This window comes from Bactrocera neohumeralis, chromosome 3 (genome assembly GCF_024586455.1).
Source record: "Bactrocera neohumeralis isolate Rockhampton chromosome 3, APGP_CSIRO_Bneo_wtdbg2-racon-allhic-juicebox.fasta_v2, whole genome shotgun sequence".
NCBI lineage: Eukaryota > Metazoa > Arthropoda > Insecta > Diptera > Tephritidae > Bactrocera > Bactrocera neohumeralis.
The window spans coordinates 48228359-48241780 of NC_065920.1; the positions used below are offsets into that span (position 1 = coordinate 48228359).

Genomic DNA, 13422 nt, shown 5'->3' on the forward strand with positions numbered 1-13422 from the left:
CATCCAGTAAAAAAAAACGCTTTGGTGTGGTTTGTGAGCCGTTGGAATCATTGGTCCATATTTCTTCAAAAATAATGCCGGTGAGAACGCAACCTTCAATGGCAACCATCATCACGTCAGGATGACTGACTATTTGATGCCTGAAATTGAAGCTCGTTATCTCGGCGACATTTAGTTTCAACAACATTTCGATGAGCAAATAATTTCACGTTTTGGCCCGGTCGATTTGCCACCAAGATCGTGTGATATCACACCGTTAGACTTTTGCCTGTGAGGACATGTAAAGTCTAAAGTCTATGCGGACAATCCTGCTTCCATTCAGGAGCATAATATCACGCGTGCCATTCGCCAGTTAGCAGTCGAAATGATCGTCGACGTTTTTTCAAAAGATTTAAGTTTTTGGTAAGAGTCTAGTAGTATTGACACGCTTGAAACTCAAAATATTAACCAAAATGTGTTCAGTTGATCCATAAGAGGTGTTGAGATCTCCCGCAGTCTCTCTGATGCCAACATGAAGAATTTTAAGTACTTTTTCGATGATATCGTCATGAACAGAGGTGGATGCATGAGACAAGTTCTCGAGAACTTCACGACCTTCACTGAATATTTACTGCCACTCAAATACTTGTATTTGTGATAATGTGGACTGCTGAAAAACACTTCTACAATAGGAAACACAAAATTTAAAATAAACTCTTTGATCACAACTAAGTGCCATTTTGATATCAAACTTCACAGGAACAAGAAAAAAGGTTGCACCAGTTTACGAAAGAATTTTTATCGATTCGGCTTGCGTTCGCAGTTCAGATGGATCAGTCCCAGATAAGTATATAGGGTGATGTCAGAGTGGAAGTCGAAAGCGATACGAAGACTGTAACGATAAGAGTTTAAGAGAAGTGAAGATCGATGCTATAGGATGTCAGAGTGAAAGCGGCAAAGCATGGTGAGCTCTTGCGGAGCTTTCTGAGATGAAGGTGTGCTTAATGTGCCTTAACTTGCAACATGTCAGATAAATTTTATAATTACGCAAGAATAAAACGTCGACTATATCCTTACACCAGACAAGTTTTATTAAGTACCCTATTCCATTGTGTTATAAATTAATAATAACAAAAAAAGCAAAACAGTAAAGAAGAAAACAACAATAACTAATAATAGCGAAATGAGTTCAAACGAGAAACCACTGTACAACCTGCATTGTTGCTTTGCCCTCTTGAGGTTGCCAAAAGTCTCTTTGATGCTTGCTCTCACTCTGAAAGCTTTGGCCGATTTCCATAAGAAGACACCTGCATTTAAATATAGCTAGAAGTAGCGACATCTTATAGCATCGCTTCTCGCATTTCCCCTGACATTAGCCTTAGGCTTGGAGATATTGAATTATAAATTTCCTCTCAGTATTTATGAACGTTCAGTCAATTGAACTTCCCACGCGGCACTTTACTTGCCTCATTCTACTTCTTCAGCGTATACGGATAATAATATTAAAATTCAACTAAAATTTTATCAAGGCGGGCTTCAACTATATTATCGCGTATTTCAAGTTGAGGTTGGAAAAGTTAAAGACAAACCGCTTCCATTTTGACATCTTCGAAAAAGTGCTTTAATGCTATGTAAATCCGGATCGAGGATCAGGTTAACACAAATATTTGAAAACTTGGCAGATCTCTCTGGTACTTAAATCACAAAGCCACTAAAGTTAAGGAAAGCGAAATGGAGGTTTTCAAGAGTCACTATCCATCCTTTTAAGCACAAACACAAACTATTTTGAGAGCAGTGTGATGAAGTAGTTGCATTATCCCATTGTCGAACCTAACTCAAAAAGTCGAACCTAACAAACATTACTTAAAAAGGTTATTGGTTTATAAAAATGCCCTCGTTGATATATTATGTTGGTTCGTAAATAGGTGTCTGTATGTAGGCATCCATCTAATTAATAAGCTGCTTATTAAAAGTGTTGCATGTCTATTATTGCAACTCTACCGTAGCACTCGTACGTGACTGAGATAAAGTCTCTTCCCTAGAAGAAAAGTGTCGTCAAGCGAAAGCATTGCCCTTATTGATTTTTTTTGTGAGAAGAGAACACAATGAGTGGGCAATTTAAAAATTTTACTTTAAAGTTAAGAAAATGAGAAGAGAGAAAAATAAATTGTTTTCCTTATTTTATAGATTGTGAGGCCAATGCACAAGTCAACGGTCGTTGTAGCATAAAGCTTATGCCATAAACTCATCAAGAAAGCATTTATGGTCGTGCATAGAATGATCGTATATAGATAAGATAACGAATAGTGTTTTCTTTAAAAGTGATGGATAATTAGGTCTTATATTTCCCAATTATTCATGCTCTACATTTGTTGAGTTCAGCTAAAACTCACGAAAACAGTTCGGATTACTCCACTTTGAAATTTTTTAACGAAAAATGGTTCTTTGATCATCCAACTGAGAAATCGTGTGGGTCTAGTAAAGACATCTCACAACATTTAAGTTGAAAGCAAGCCAATTTAGTCTATAGTATTTGGGACTAAACTCAATTTAGCCGTTTATCTGTCTGTAAAGACGTGAACTAGTCCTTAGCTCTTTAGATATCGATCTGAAATTTTGCACACGTTCTCTTCTTCTCTAGAAGCTACTAATTTGTCCTAATCGCCAATATTTGACAACTCTGAGATATAGCTGTTATACAAACTGATTGATCAAAACCAAATTCTTGTATGGCGAACCTTTTTATTCGACAAGATATTTTCTCAAAATTGTGCATGGATTAATGTCCAACAATCTCTAAACATATGATACAGACCGGACCAATCTGAAAACATAAGTATGTATGTATATGCTATTGTTTTCAGATTTAGTTATACATATACTTACAATAAGAAATGCACCTGTGAAGGGTATTATAGCTTCGGTACCGCCGAAGTTAATGCTTTATATTATTTTTTATTGTAATGAGTCCTTATAGGCTCAGCGATGTATTCTTTACTTTATAGTAGACTAAATAAAAAACGCCCCAAAAATTTGCCTAAATTATTAATTAAATATTTAAACAAGATTTTTAAATAACATATCGTTTTTCTTCTTTTAGGGCTTATCGTGAATGGCTTCATTAATGTCGTCATTACGACTATTGAACGACGTTTCGGACTGCGCTCTCGTCAGACGGGTCTTGTCGCCAGTGGCTACGATATCGCCTCATTCGTTTGCCTGGTGCCTGTCACATATTTTGGTGGACGTGTTGGTGCATCAAAGCCAAAAATTTTGGCATGGGGCGTTATTCTAATGGGCATTGGATCATTGACATTTGCGCTGCCACATTTTCTAGTCAGTAGTTATCGTGCAACAATGAGCGATAGTAATGTTTGTCAAAGCAGCGCAACAAATGGGACACATTATGAGGTAAATATATGTATAGTACATATGTACATACCTATGTAAAAGATTATATGTACATATATACCATATGCACCTAGAAGATTATTAGTGACATTTGTATAACGAAGCTTTCTTTATAACGAAATAATTTTCGAAACCCCAATTTTTTTTATAATGAGATCTCTTTTAGGGATTGTTTACGATTGTTTTCTATACCCACACTCTCATTTTCATTCGTTTTCAATCTTTCTGTAAGGAACACCCCAATGAACTCATCGGTTAAATACCTTCTCGCGACAGTAAAATTGAAAAAGATACTACAAGGTCTGTCGCAAAAGAAACAGGACTGTTAAAAAAAACAACAAAAAATTAATATTTTTCAAAAGCTATATGTTTTTATTCAAAGTAGTTTCCTTGTGCTTCGATACAGTGTTTAGTCCGGTCAATTAGCATTTCAAATGAGTGTTTAAGGTCATTTTTCGGAAAGTTCTTGAGAATATCGGTCGTCGCCTTTTGGATAGCTGAAATGTCCTGAAACCAGTGTCCTTTCATGGGCAAATGAAGTTTTCCAAATAGGTAAAAATCACATGGTGCCAGATCAGGTGAGTAGGGTGAGTGATTAATGGTTAATATGGAGTTTTTTGTCAAAAAATCGGTGACAAGCGTCGACCGATGACACGGCGCGTTATCGTGCAACAGGCGCTAGGACCCTGCCTCACGGTATTGTGGTCGAGCACGACGAATGCGTGACAAAAGACGCTTCATAACACCAAGGTAAAACACAGCATTAATCGTTTGGCCAGGTGGGACGAACTCTCGGTGTACAATACCCTCGGAATCGTAAAAACAAATCAGCATTGTCTTTATTTTTGACTTCTGAAGACGACCGACTTCTGATCGTCACAGAGGTCTTCTTGGAATCGCTTAAACCACTCATGCACATTACTACGGGATAGGCACTGATCACCATAAACTTTTTTCATCATTTGAAATGTTTCAGTAAACGTTTTCCCAAGTTTAAAACAAAATTTAATATTTGCTCTTTGTTCAAAATGCATTTTACGACCGATGACCAAAAGCTGTTGTCACTTTTTGATCGATAACATCGATTGTAGTTATGCAATTGTCTTAAAATTAAGTCAACTCATGTTCATATGGGAAAAGACTTATAATAATTCTGCAGAACTTACTTATCAGAATCTTGTGACATTAGAGAAAAGGGATGCAAGAATCTTTGCATGTTATTTCATTAGAAAGAATGAAATTATGACGTTTACAACATATAAAAGGTGCCTTTGGAACTTCCAAATATGGGCTCTCCTCTTTGAAATAAGTTCAGCTGACAGAATGAAGAATCCTTAGTTCATGCTTCTATCCCATAAGTATATGGGTTCGAAAAATGTAGCTTGTGACTTTGTACTGATGATGATATGAATGAAGAAATAAAGAGTTAACTTTAGTATTCTTTATAATAAGAAGATAGTTGTCGAGGGTCTATTAGGACGCGATTGGAAGTCAGCGTAATTATCTTTTCTTTATTGTGATGAAAAGGTTGACAAATTTGGATCCCATGACGATAGAAGAAATGAAGGGTTAACTTTTGACTTTATTTATCATAATGATTTGACGAGCCTCCATAATTACACTCACAGTAACTTGGTAGACTTCTGAAAATATCTAAAATAACGGTGCTTTTATCTAAAGTAAATTAAATACCTAAACAGGAAGTTCTCGCATGTATCTTTAACGTAACCGAGACAATTCCCACGACACCTTATTATATGTTACCGGAATTAAACCCTGATTTTATCCTGTCAAGGGCTGCCATTTTTACGCGCTAATCCTCGTTTCGATCGGTAAGTAATACGTTAATACTGTCATTATTTGAGCAACACCTGGCAGCGGACTTACTTCATATCCTCCTGATCCTTGCTAGCATTGAGTCCAACCCGGGATCGGAAGATTTTTCTGCTGCGTTTTTGCAAAAAGGCTCTACCATAATTCCATTTCGATTAGATGTAATTCATGTAATTCTTGAAGCCTTCTTAAGACCTGCTCAGGCCACACGTTATGTGGCCTCATGTTGCCAACTCACTAATGCGACTATAGCCTCAACGGCTGCCGAAGATGCACCCAGTTCGAGCAATACGCCGCCAATACAGCCTAGTGGCCAACAAGGAACCTCTATGGTCCCAAGGAGCTCAATTAGGCAGCATGATTCCCAGTCTTAACATCCAAAGACTGTGCACCACCTGCCACAACTTGCTTTTATCGATGAATTTGTTCTGAGTGACATCAAAAAGTCCACTAAATCCATCGGCCTAGACGGTATATGTAAATATGCTGATATTAAAACCCCTTGGCTCAGCGGGAGTAAACCATACAACACTGTTTGAGAACAATGAACCAATCTCGTTTCCTACAGAACTTAAGAGGTGGTATTATTTCGAGGTGAACAATCAAAGGTAAGGAGAATTAAACAGTGGTGGTGTCCTCTCCCCGCTACTGTTTAATCACTATATCTCTAAAATCCCAAATCCAAATCGCAGAACAAGAGCTCAAGTTGCCACATGAAACATGTGTGGCCCTAGCGCAGCTTCGTTCTGGATACTGTAGCAGTTTAAACTGCTATCTATCCAGAAAAGACTCCAACATACTCAACTTATGTCCTCTTTGCATGTCCCACAAAGCCAACTCACCTAACTCTTTCATCCCTTTGGTTCGAGACCGTCGAAACCGCTCATTTCCGAGACCTTCCGTTAAGTGACAACGATGACAGCTAACTTGTTACTTTTCTCCCCGGGGTCTAGGTAATCGCTACAACCGCAACAACAACAAAATGAGACACGCGCTTTGAACCGAATAGCCTTAGGTTAAGTTAGGTTAGGTAAATACGCTGATTATTCGTGAGGCCGTGAGAGCCAATTGGGCAGTGTCTACTCAGGACCAGAAGGTTGAGTTCGAACGAAGCCCCCACATCAGCGCTCGAATGTAGGGAGACAGAAGGGCATCACCTGCTCGTTCCCATCCTTGCCCAAATATCCTTGTTTTTTATCAAAATTAATTTATTCGTATTTTTTGATATTAAAAAATTATTAACTTATTGAACTTCCCTCATATTAAATGAATTATATAAGTAGTTTTTTATTTAATAATACAACTTATAGCATATAATAAAAGTTAACTAAATACCGTTACAAAGACTTGCAGTTCGGAAGCCGATACATTTGCTGAGCAAGAGAATCTTTCTTGGACCGTGTGGTTGTTCTTTTTGGCGCAATTGCTGCATGGTGCCGGCGCTTCGCCGCTCTTCACCCTCGGTGTCACATATATCGATGAGAATGTCTCCACGAAGATGTCCTCTGTGTATTTGGGTAAGTAAACTGCTTTTGCGGCTATTTGTTGCCAACTTGCAACATTATTGACAGTGCAACGCAGCAAAGAGATAAAGAACAAAGGAAAAAAACAACGAAAATAAACAAAATAAATCTTTGAAAATATTTAATAAAAATTGAAAACTTTATGCCTCACACGATTGCTTGACTTCGGCGGTTGATGTGGTCGCTTTGCGTTGTCGGCTTTACTCATACACAATGACACGATTGGCCCAAAGCAATTGACAGTCACGACAACCAAAACAGTCGGCACAGTCAGCCGGCAATCAGTAAATATGCTGATAAATAGACAAGCAGCCAATAAAGTCGCGTGTGAGCGCTGGTAGATGGCACGCAGACGGACAAACAATCAATTCAAAAATAGTTGTTTGTTTGCGTGAGCGCATATTTGTGACGTTATTGGCCTCATCAAAAAAAAAAAAAAAAACTAAACTACAAAGGACTTTTCTTGTTTACGTACACGACGACAAACAATGCCTTCTGATTCCGTTTGATGGAGCGTTCATTTTCTTCGATTTGCGCCAGCGAGCGGAAATATAAGAGGGTCATATGCATGAGCACTTGGGAGAGCTTCCCTTTCTCATCGCCTGTTAGCCATTGTGGCAATTTGAATAGTGTCGCTGTGACCCACTTTAGGTGGTGGAACGCACTTCTCCACTTCTGTCATTACACACACACATGTACTCGAATTCCTCTGTTTAAACGCTGATTCAGGAAATTTCACCCAACGTTTCTCATTGTGCGGGTTTCCGCTTTGGTTTCGCAGCTATCAAAGCCGGTATGGGCGACTGTTAGGGCGTTGTGCCTTGCGATCCGCCTGATAGTGGGTAAATTTATTGGCGACACTCTGTTGATGCTATCCAGATCTTATGTGGAAATTATAAAATATGCTCCATGACTCAATTGCCACGCCGTTAGTTGAGCAATGTTCGCACATTTCAATAAAGTTGGGGAATGTTTTGCGACTCTTTTTGTTTATCTCAATTGTTTCTGAAAGTAAAAGACTTATAACTGAATTGGCACAAAGAAAGTTAATTTATTTTATCAAATTATTTTGACAATTTTGTATGAATTTGTATTTGTGCTTTCTAACTATACTTATGTATATGGAAATGCATTAGGGTGGTAGTTGAAAGTGGAAAAAAGAAATGACTGTATCCAAATTTTTCAAGCTCCACGAAGTAACAACATTTATACGCATATATTGGGTAGAGTGCTTTCCAAAGTTCATATACTAGAACCCAATTAATCCAGAGATTCGGAGAAAACTCGAAAAGTATGTAGGTAGATAGGTACCATAGTCCATCTAGCGCTGAATGGACCCATTTGATGCATTATCCCAGGACCTTTTTTATAATCTTACTATTCCGTTGTATCGTTGCACTCAAACCATTGGTGCTCTCAATGAAGCTACTTATGTATATACTTTATGCTTTTGGAGGACAGCCATTCAAGGTTAGGTGCCTAATGGGTTCCAAGTAAACTTTGTCGGGTTTGTGATAGAGCTGGACATTTGTGATATAGCTGGGAAAGTACAAAACAGTTTCAGTATTCCCTTTTAGCTTGCAACTGCAGCAAATACCATAGTGTTATAAGGCAGGCTTATTCTCAAAGCACGCTCTTTACAAGGTCAGTGCCAAGTCATAGTAGCTTTAAGTCTACTGTATATACTATGTCCTTTTTAAAAGTACATAGAACCAAGATCTGTAAGACCTGGGACTATATTTGTTTTGGTATCTTACAACTTGTTATTGAGTTCCATCTGCTTAGATCTATTTGTTCACAATGAAGATAAATCTTTCTTCAGCGCGAACGTGGTATTAACTCCGCCTCGGATTCGTCTAAAGAGGCCCCCTGCTTTTTCAACTAATCTGCATTTTCGTTGCAGAAAATGTTTCTGCGATCGGGAATCCAAATTATGGATAAGTGGAGTTGACCTCGCAGTGACCTTAAAGCCTTGCTGTAATTGTTTACAACGCTGGAATTAACCAGTGGCGTCGACCAGACTAGCCATGCCGAATGGCTAACCATGTATATGGCTGCTTTCTGTATCCTCCCGTAGTTATTCAATTGAACTCCACATGCCTTCTCTATACCTAGTACTTCTGCTTGGAAGATGCTGGCTGAGTTTGGTAGACGGATATATGTAGATAGAAATGTAAAGATTATTGGAATATATCCCACTATGGTCCCGTCGGTGTAGATAGATGTAGTATTCTCCTCTCCTACAAATCTCTTCTTCATTCACTTCTGTGAATGTCACCTGAAAGTGACTGTTGATATCTATATACCTGAAGAATATAGTCTGATTTACTTAGGTTTAGCTGGTTCAGGTTGGCGCAATGACTTTAATCTCTCCGATTCTAACGGGTCATAATTGGAGACGAATAACATTTAAAATCATCCCAGTTGAAGCATAAGCCAAGACCGAAAAAAGGCCCAAATTAGGTCGAATATGAAGGTTTTTCTAACAGTTTTTTTCGATTGTTGTGTTGTGGGTATTGTGTATCATGAGTTCATGACAAAGGATCGTAGGTCAATAAAGAATATTACCTGCAAGTTATGTGCCATTTGCGCGAAGCAATCCGCCAGAAATGCCCGAATTTGTGAAAAAAGGCTTTTACACCAAAATAACGCCCCTGTTCACTCATGGTTTTTGGGCGCGAAGATTTGGCCAAAAACAACACTTTAACGTGACGCAGCCACCGTATTCCCCAGGCCCCCGGTGTCTTTTTTGCTCCCAAAGCTGAAGAGGTCTATGAAAGATTGCATAAAATTAGAAATTTTAGTGCCTTGACGATTGGAAAAACGCTGGCAGCAATATATCTGGGGTGATTACTTTGACTCCATCCCCAGTCCAGCTCTGAAAGTATTCGACGCAATACCCGCCGGGGGAAGCAGAGGAAGAGGAAGACCTCCACTCCGTTGGAAGGACCAAGTGGAGAAGGACCTGGCTACGCTTGGAATATCCAATTAGCGCCACGTAGCGAAAAGAAAAACGACTGGCGCGCTGTTGTTAACTCGGCTATAATCGCGTAAGCGGTGTCTATGCCAGTTAAGAAGAAGAAGAAGATATCACGCTGAGAAAATGAGTGGTATCGGACAATAACCACGCCTACTTCCCATATAGCACAATTTTGAATTCCACTTAATACGTTCTGTTTCCAGTATACAAATCAAGAAGCAATTAATATAACGGCATAAAACTTTGCACAAATAATGTCTTTAGTGTGTGCCATCTTATGACCAAAAATTGTTCAAATACAAAAAAAAAAAATGCTCAAACACCTAGGTACCCAATATGTGGACCCCTGTATCAATCAATGTCAGAGATATATATTTGAAATTCAGGGATAATACTTCACTGACAATGTTGCGTCTGTGTGTCAAAAATGGCTTCAATCGGACCAATACTTCTCTTAGCCCCCATATACTTACATACCTAATATAAAGATAATCGAGCTTTCGGGTGACTTTGTACCGCATATATGGGCCAATATGTGGGCTATCTCAATGAAAATGAGAGAGAGTTTATCTTTGTGCCTAAAATAGATAAATTTGAGTGAAAACTTGGCCTAGCCCTTATATAACTAATATCAGGATTTTCGAACATCCGGCTGACTTTACTCTATATGATTTGTTTTACACCTTAAAGTATTTCCCTGGCTTTGATTCTTGCAAGTTGCAAGAGTATAAAATATTCGGTTGCACCCGAACTTAGCCTTTCCTCACTTGTTATATTATACTTTTTTTTAGTAATACTTCATTTTAAATTAATAATTGCACATATTTATTTAGTTTTGTAACAAATATACGTTTTATATCTTATTAATTTGTGGTGCCTTAGGCGTTTATACAACTTTTAACTCTTTTTGAGATGGATTCGTATTAAGCGATAGTCGGCGATTACTGTTTTGAATCACAATTTTTCTCTTAGTACCCGCATTTTCATTTCATTTTCCAATTTCAAATGTCAAAATTAACGAACTTATCTTCGACTTCGATCATACCATTAGGTTAGGTTAGGTTAAATGGTCGATCAAAGATCACATGTAGACTAATAATGTAGTCCTTTGTAATGCCATTGAAAAAGAACTCCCGTGTTCGGACTTACAGATTGACGAAGCGCTTTGTAGCCAATACATAATTATACAGACGCTTAACTTCAACTCCCGCCAGTTCGGTGGGATGCCCGAAGGTAGGCGCCCCAAGTGTCTAAGTCTTGATCTCCCAAACGTGGGACAGTCAAGCAGGAAATACTGGCTTGTTTCTACCGCATCTTCTTCCAAACAGCTTCTACAGTCGGCATCCGGTAAGATACCCATTCTTACCGCATATATGCCAATAGGACAGTGGCCTGTCAAGAGTCCCACTACTAATGAGAGGTTAGCCTTACTGAGGGTTAAGAGATCACTAGATCTCCTGCGATCTATCTTGAGCCAAAAGGCCTTTGCAACCGCAAAAGTCCCAATGCTGGCCCAGCGTTGGATAAGCATTCGCGTGGCCCAGCTATCTAATATGTAGTAGAAGCAGAAGAGGATACAGGAGCACCGATCCGTTCCCATTCTACCGATAATGATTCTAGGGTGCCCTTCCTTGCTAACTCATCAGCTTTGCAATTGCCTGCAGTTCCGCTGTGTCCCGGCACCCATACCAGTCTAATCACGAAAACTCTAGCTGCTTAGACATTCTTCGACCAACCCTAAACGCACTGTGAATGAATTCAAGGCTAGTATTGCCGCTCTGCTATCTGAGTGAATGGTCACTTCTCTGAAAGTGGATGCACTCCATAGCAGCAAATCTGCTGCTACCTTGATGGCTGCGACCTCAGCCTGGAAGACACTGCAGTAGTCGGGAAACCTGAAACAGAAATTTATGGAGGCCCCGATTATACAATTAACTGTTTTGAAAAATTTGAGTGATGTTTCCGAAAAAATTGATCATTTTCTCGACTATGAAAAGAGTACCCGGTGAGTTAGATATACTTACATAGTATACAATTTCATAACAGGTCTCTGTTATAATTTCGGCCTATCATTCGGCAAGCTCTTTACCACGAAACAATTTCGAGGTTATATTAATTGTTTAATTTGGATTGCCGTATGCTCATTTACCACATTTTACACTGCAAAATTTTTTAAAAAATTTACACTTTATGTAGAGTTCTGTTTGCTGCTGCATTTTTCTATTATAATTGCTTTTATAATTTTAGAGCCGGATATAAACACCTCCATCTCCTGTGCATTTGTAATGACCTAAGCAAGCTTAACGCAATAATTGTTGTAATAATTCATTTCAGGTATCTTCTACACGATGGCGATAATTGGCCCTGCCGTGGGTTATGTGCTTGGCGGGCAGCTTTTACTGATTTATACCGAGTTCATGACGGTGGATGCCTCTGAGTAAGTACTCAGCGTAAGAAAACCACATGTAAATGCGTGAAAAAAGCAAAAAAAAAAAGGCACTAAATAACTGCGGAAGAAAATATCAACGTACTGTTTGTTTATTTGTCTAATTTTGTGGTTGCGAGCGATAAGCGAAAATGCCGAGGTGAGAGACTGTCGACTGCCAGCTGGTGCTGGGGGTGGGCAACGGTGTATGGCTACAGGTGTTTTCTTCTAGCGGAAGTTGGCTTTGCGCGCTTTGCCAGCAAACAAAGCCAAGTCAGGTCGTTTCCATGTCATAATAAATCCTTTTTGAAGCTCCGCTGGATACAGTGGTTGCGACTTTGTCACCAGGGACTCATAAAACAAATTTCTCCGCTGTCATCAATGTTGTTTATGCTTATGCCGCGCTGACAAAGCTGCACTGGGGTTCATAAGCTCTGCCGTTGTCAGTGTCATGGAAGTGTGACTGGAACTGTTAAATGCTGCGCGGGTGTCAGCCCTGTTAGCGGCTCATCCCTTATTTATTGCCAAGGTAATGTTGATAGAAAAACGCGCACGTTTGCAATTGAAAGGAAATTATTTCTACGTACTTAGAGAAATTAAAAAGATGGTAGAAAAGTGTGGCGGAAGATCCGAGGCGAGGTTTTTCTCTGTTGCTAATGTTTGTTAAACAGTTTTTGTTGATATTTAAGAAAATGTAGAATATCATTCCATCGTTTTGTCTACAGGTAAAGCTGTTATTTTCTTTCACTAAGCAATTTCGTTATGATTCGTAATAGAGTTCGTACCGTCAGTTAGATATCAACATACAGCTAAGTAATCAGAAAACCCATACATTTTGTATGTATTTCTGGATCGTGCGGATTTTTTGATCCACCGTCCACCAAGCCGATAAAAAAAAGACTCCGAGAAGAGGAAAAAAATCTACAAGTTCTTGGCCTTCTCAAAGAAAAGTTATATGTAGGAGAATACAACCTGAAAAGGTCCAAACAACTCTCCAGAGTTCAGATTGCAAGAAGAATAAACAAAACCGTCACATGTTATCCGAATGGGAAGTACGCTTCCACCATAACATTACAGAACATTACGATAAGATAAATTAAATATGGGAAAGGCAGTATAGGTTAAAGATCGCAGGAACTCTAGTAATGGTCTTGTTTTTTTTTGTTCATTGGCAACTAGTTTCAGTGTCAATTAGGTAACCAGTGGCTTCCAAAATCTACTTAACTTGTCGACTAAACTTCCATGATTCACCTCTTTTTTCCTTTGAACTT

The 13422-nt window shown here is 38.9% G+C and overlaps 2 protein-coding genes across 2 annotated transcripts in view; both read left to right on the forward strand.

Annotated features, from left to right (window-relative positions):
* Positions 1–13422, forward strand: part of LOC126752523 (uncharacterized) — a 227239-nt gene that overhangs the window by 114673 nt on the left and 99144 nt on the right. The gene's annotated exons all lie outside the window — the stretch shown is intronic.
* Positions 1–13422, forward strand: part of LOC126752561 (solute carrier organic anion transporter family member 4A1) — a 40809-nt gene that overhangs the window by 20332 nt on the left and 7055 nt on the right. Inside the window, exons 2-4 of the mRNA XM_050463469.1 lie at positions 3080–3390; positions 6569–6740; positions 12061–12163. Of these exons, the coding sequence (XP_050319426.1) occupies positions 3080–3390; positions 6569–6740; positions 12061–12163 (586 nt within the window). The remainder of the gene's footprint in view (positions 1–3079; positions 3391–6568; positions 6741–12060; positions 12164–13422) is intronic.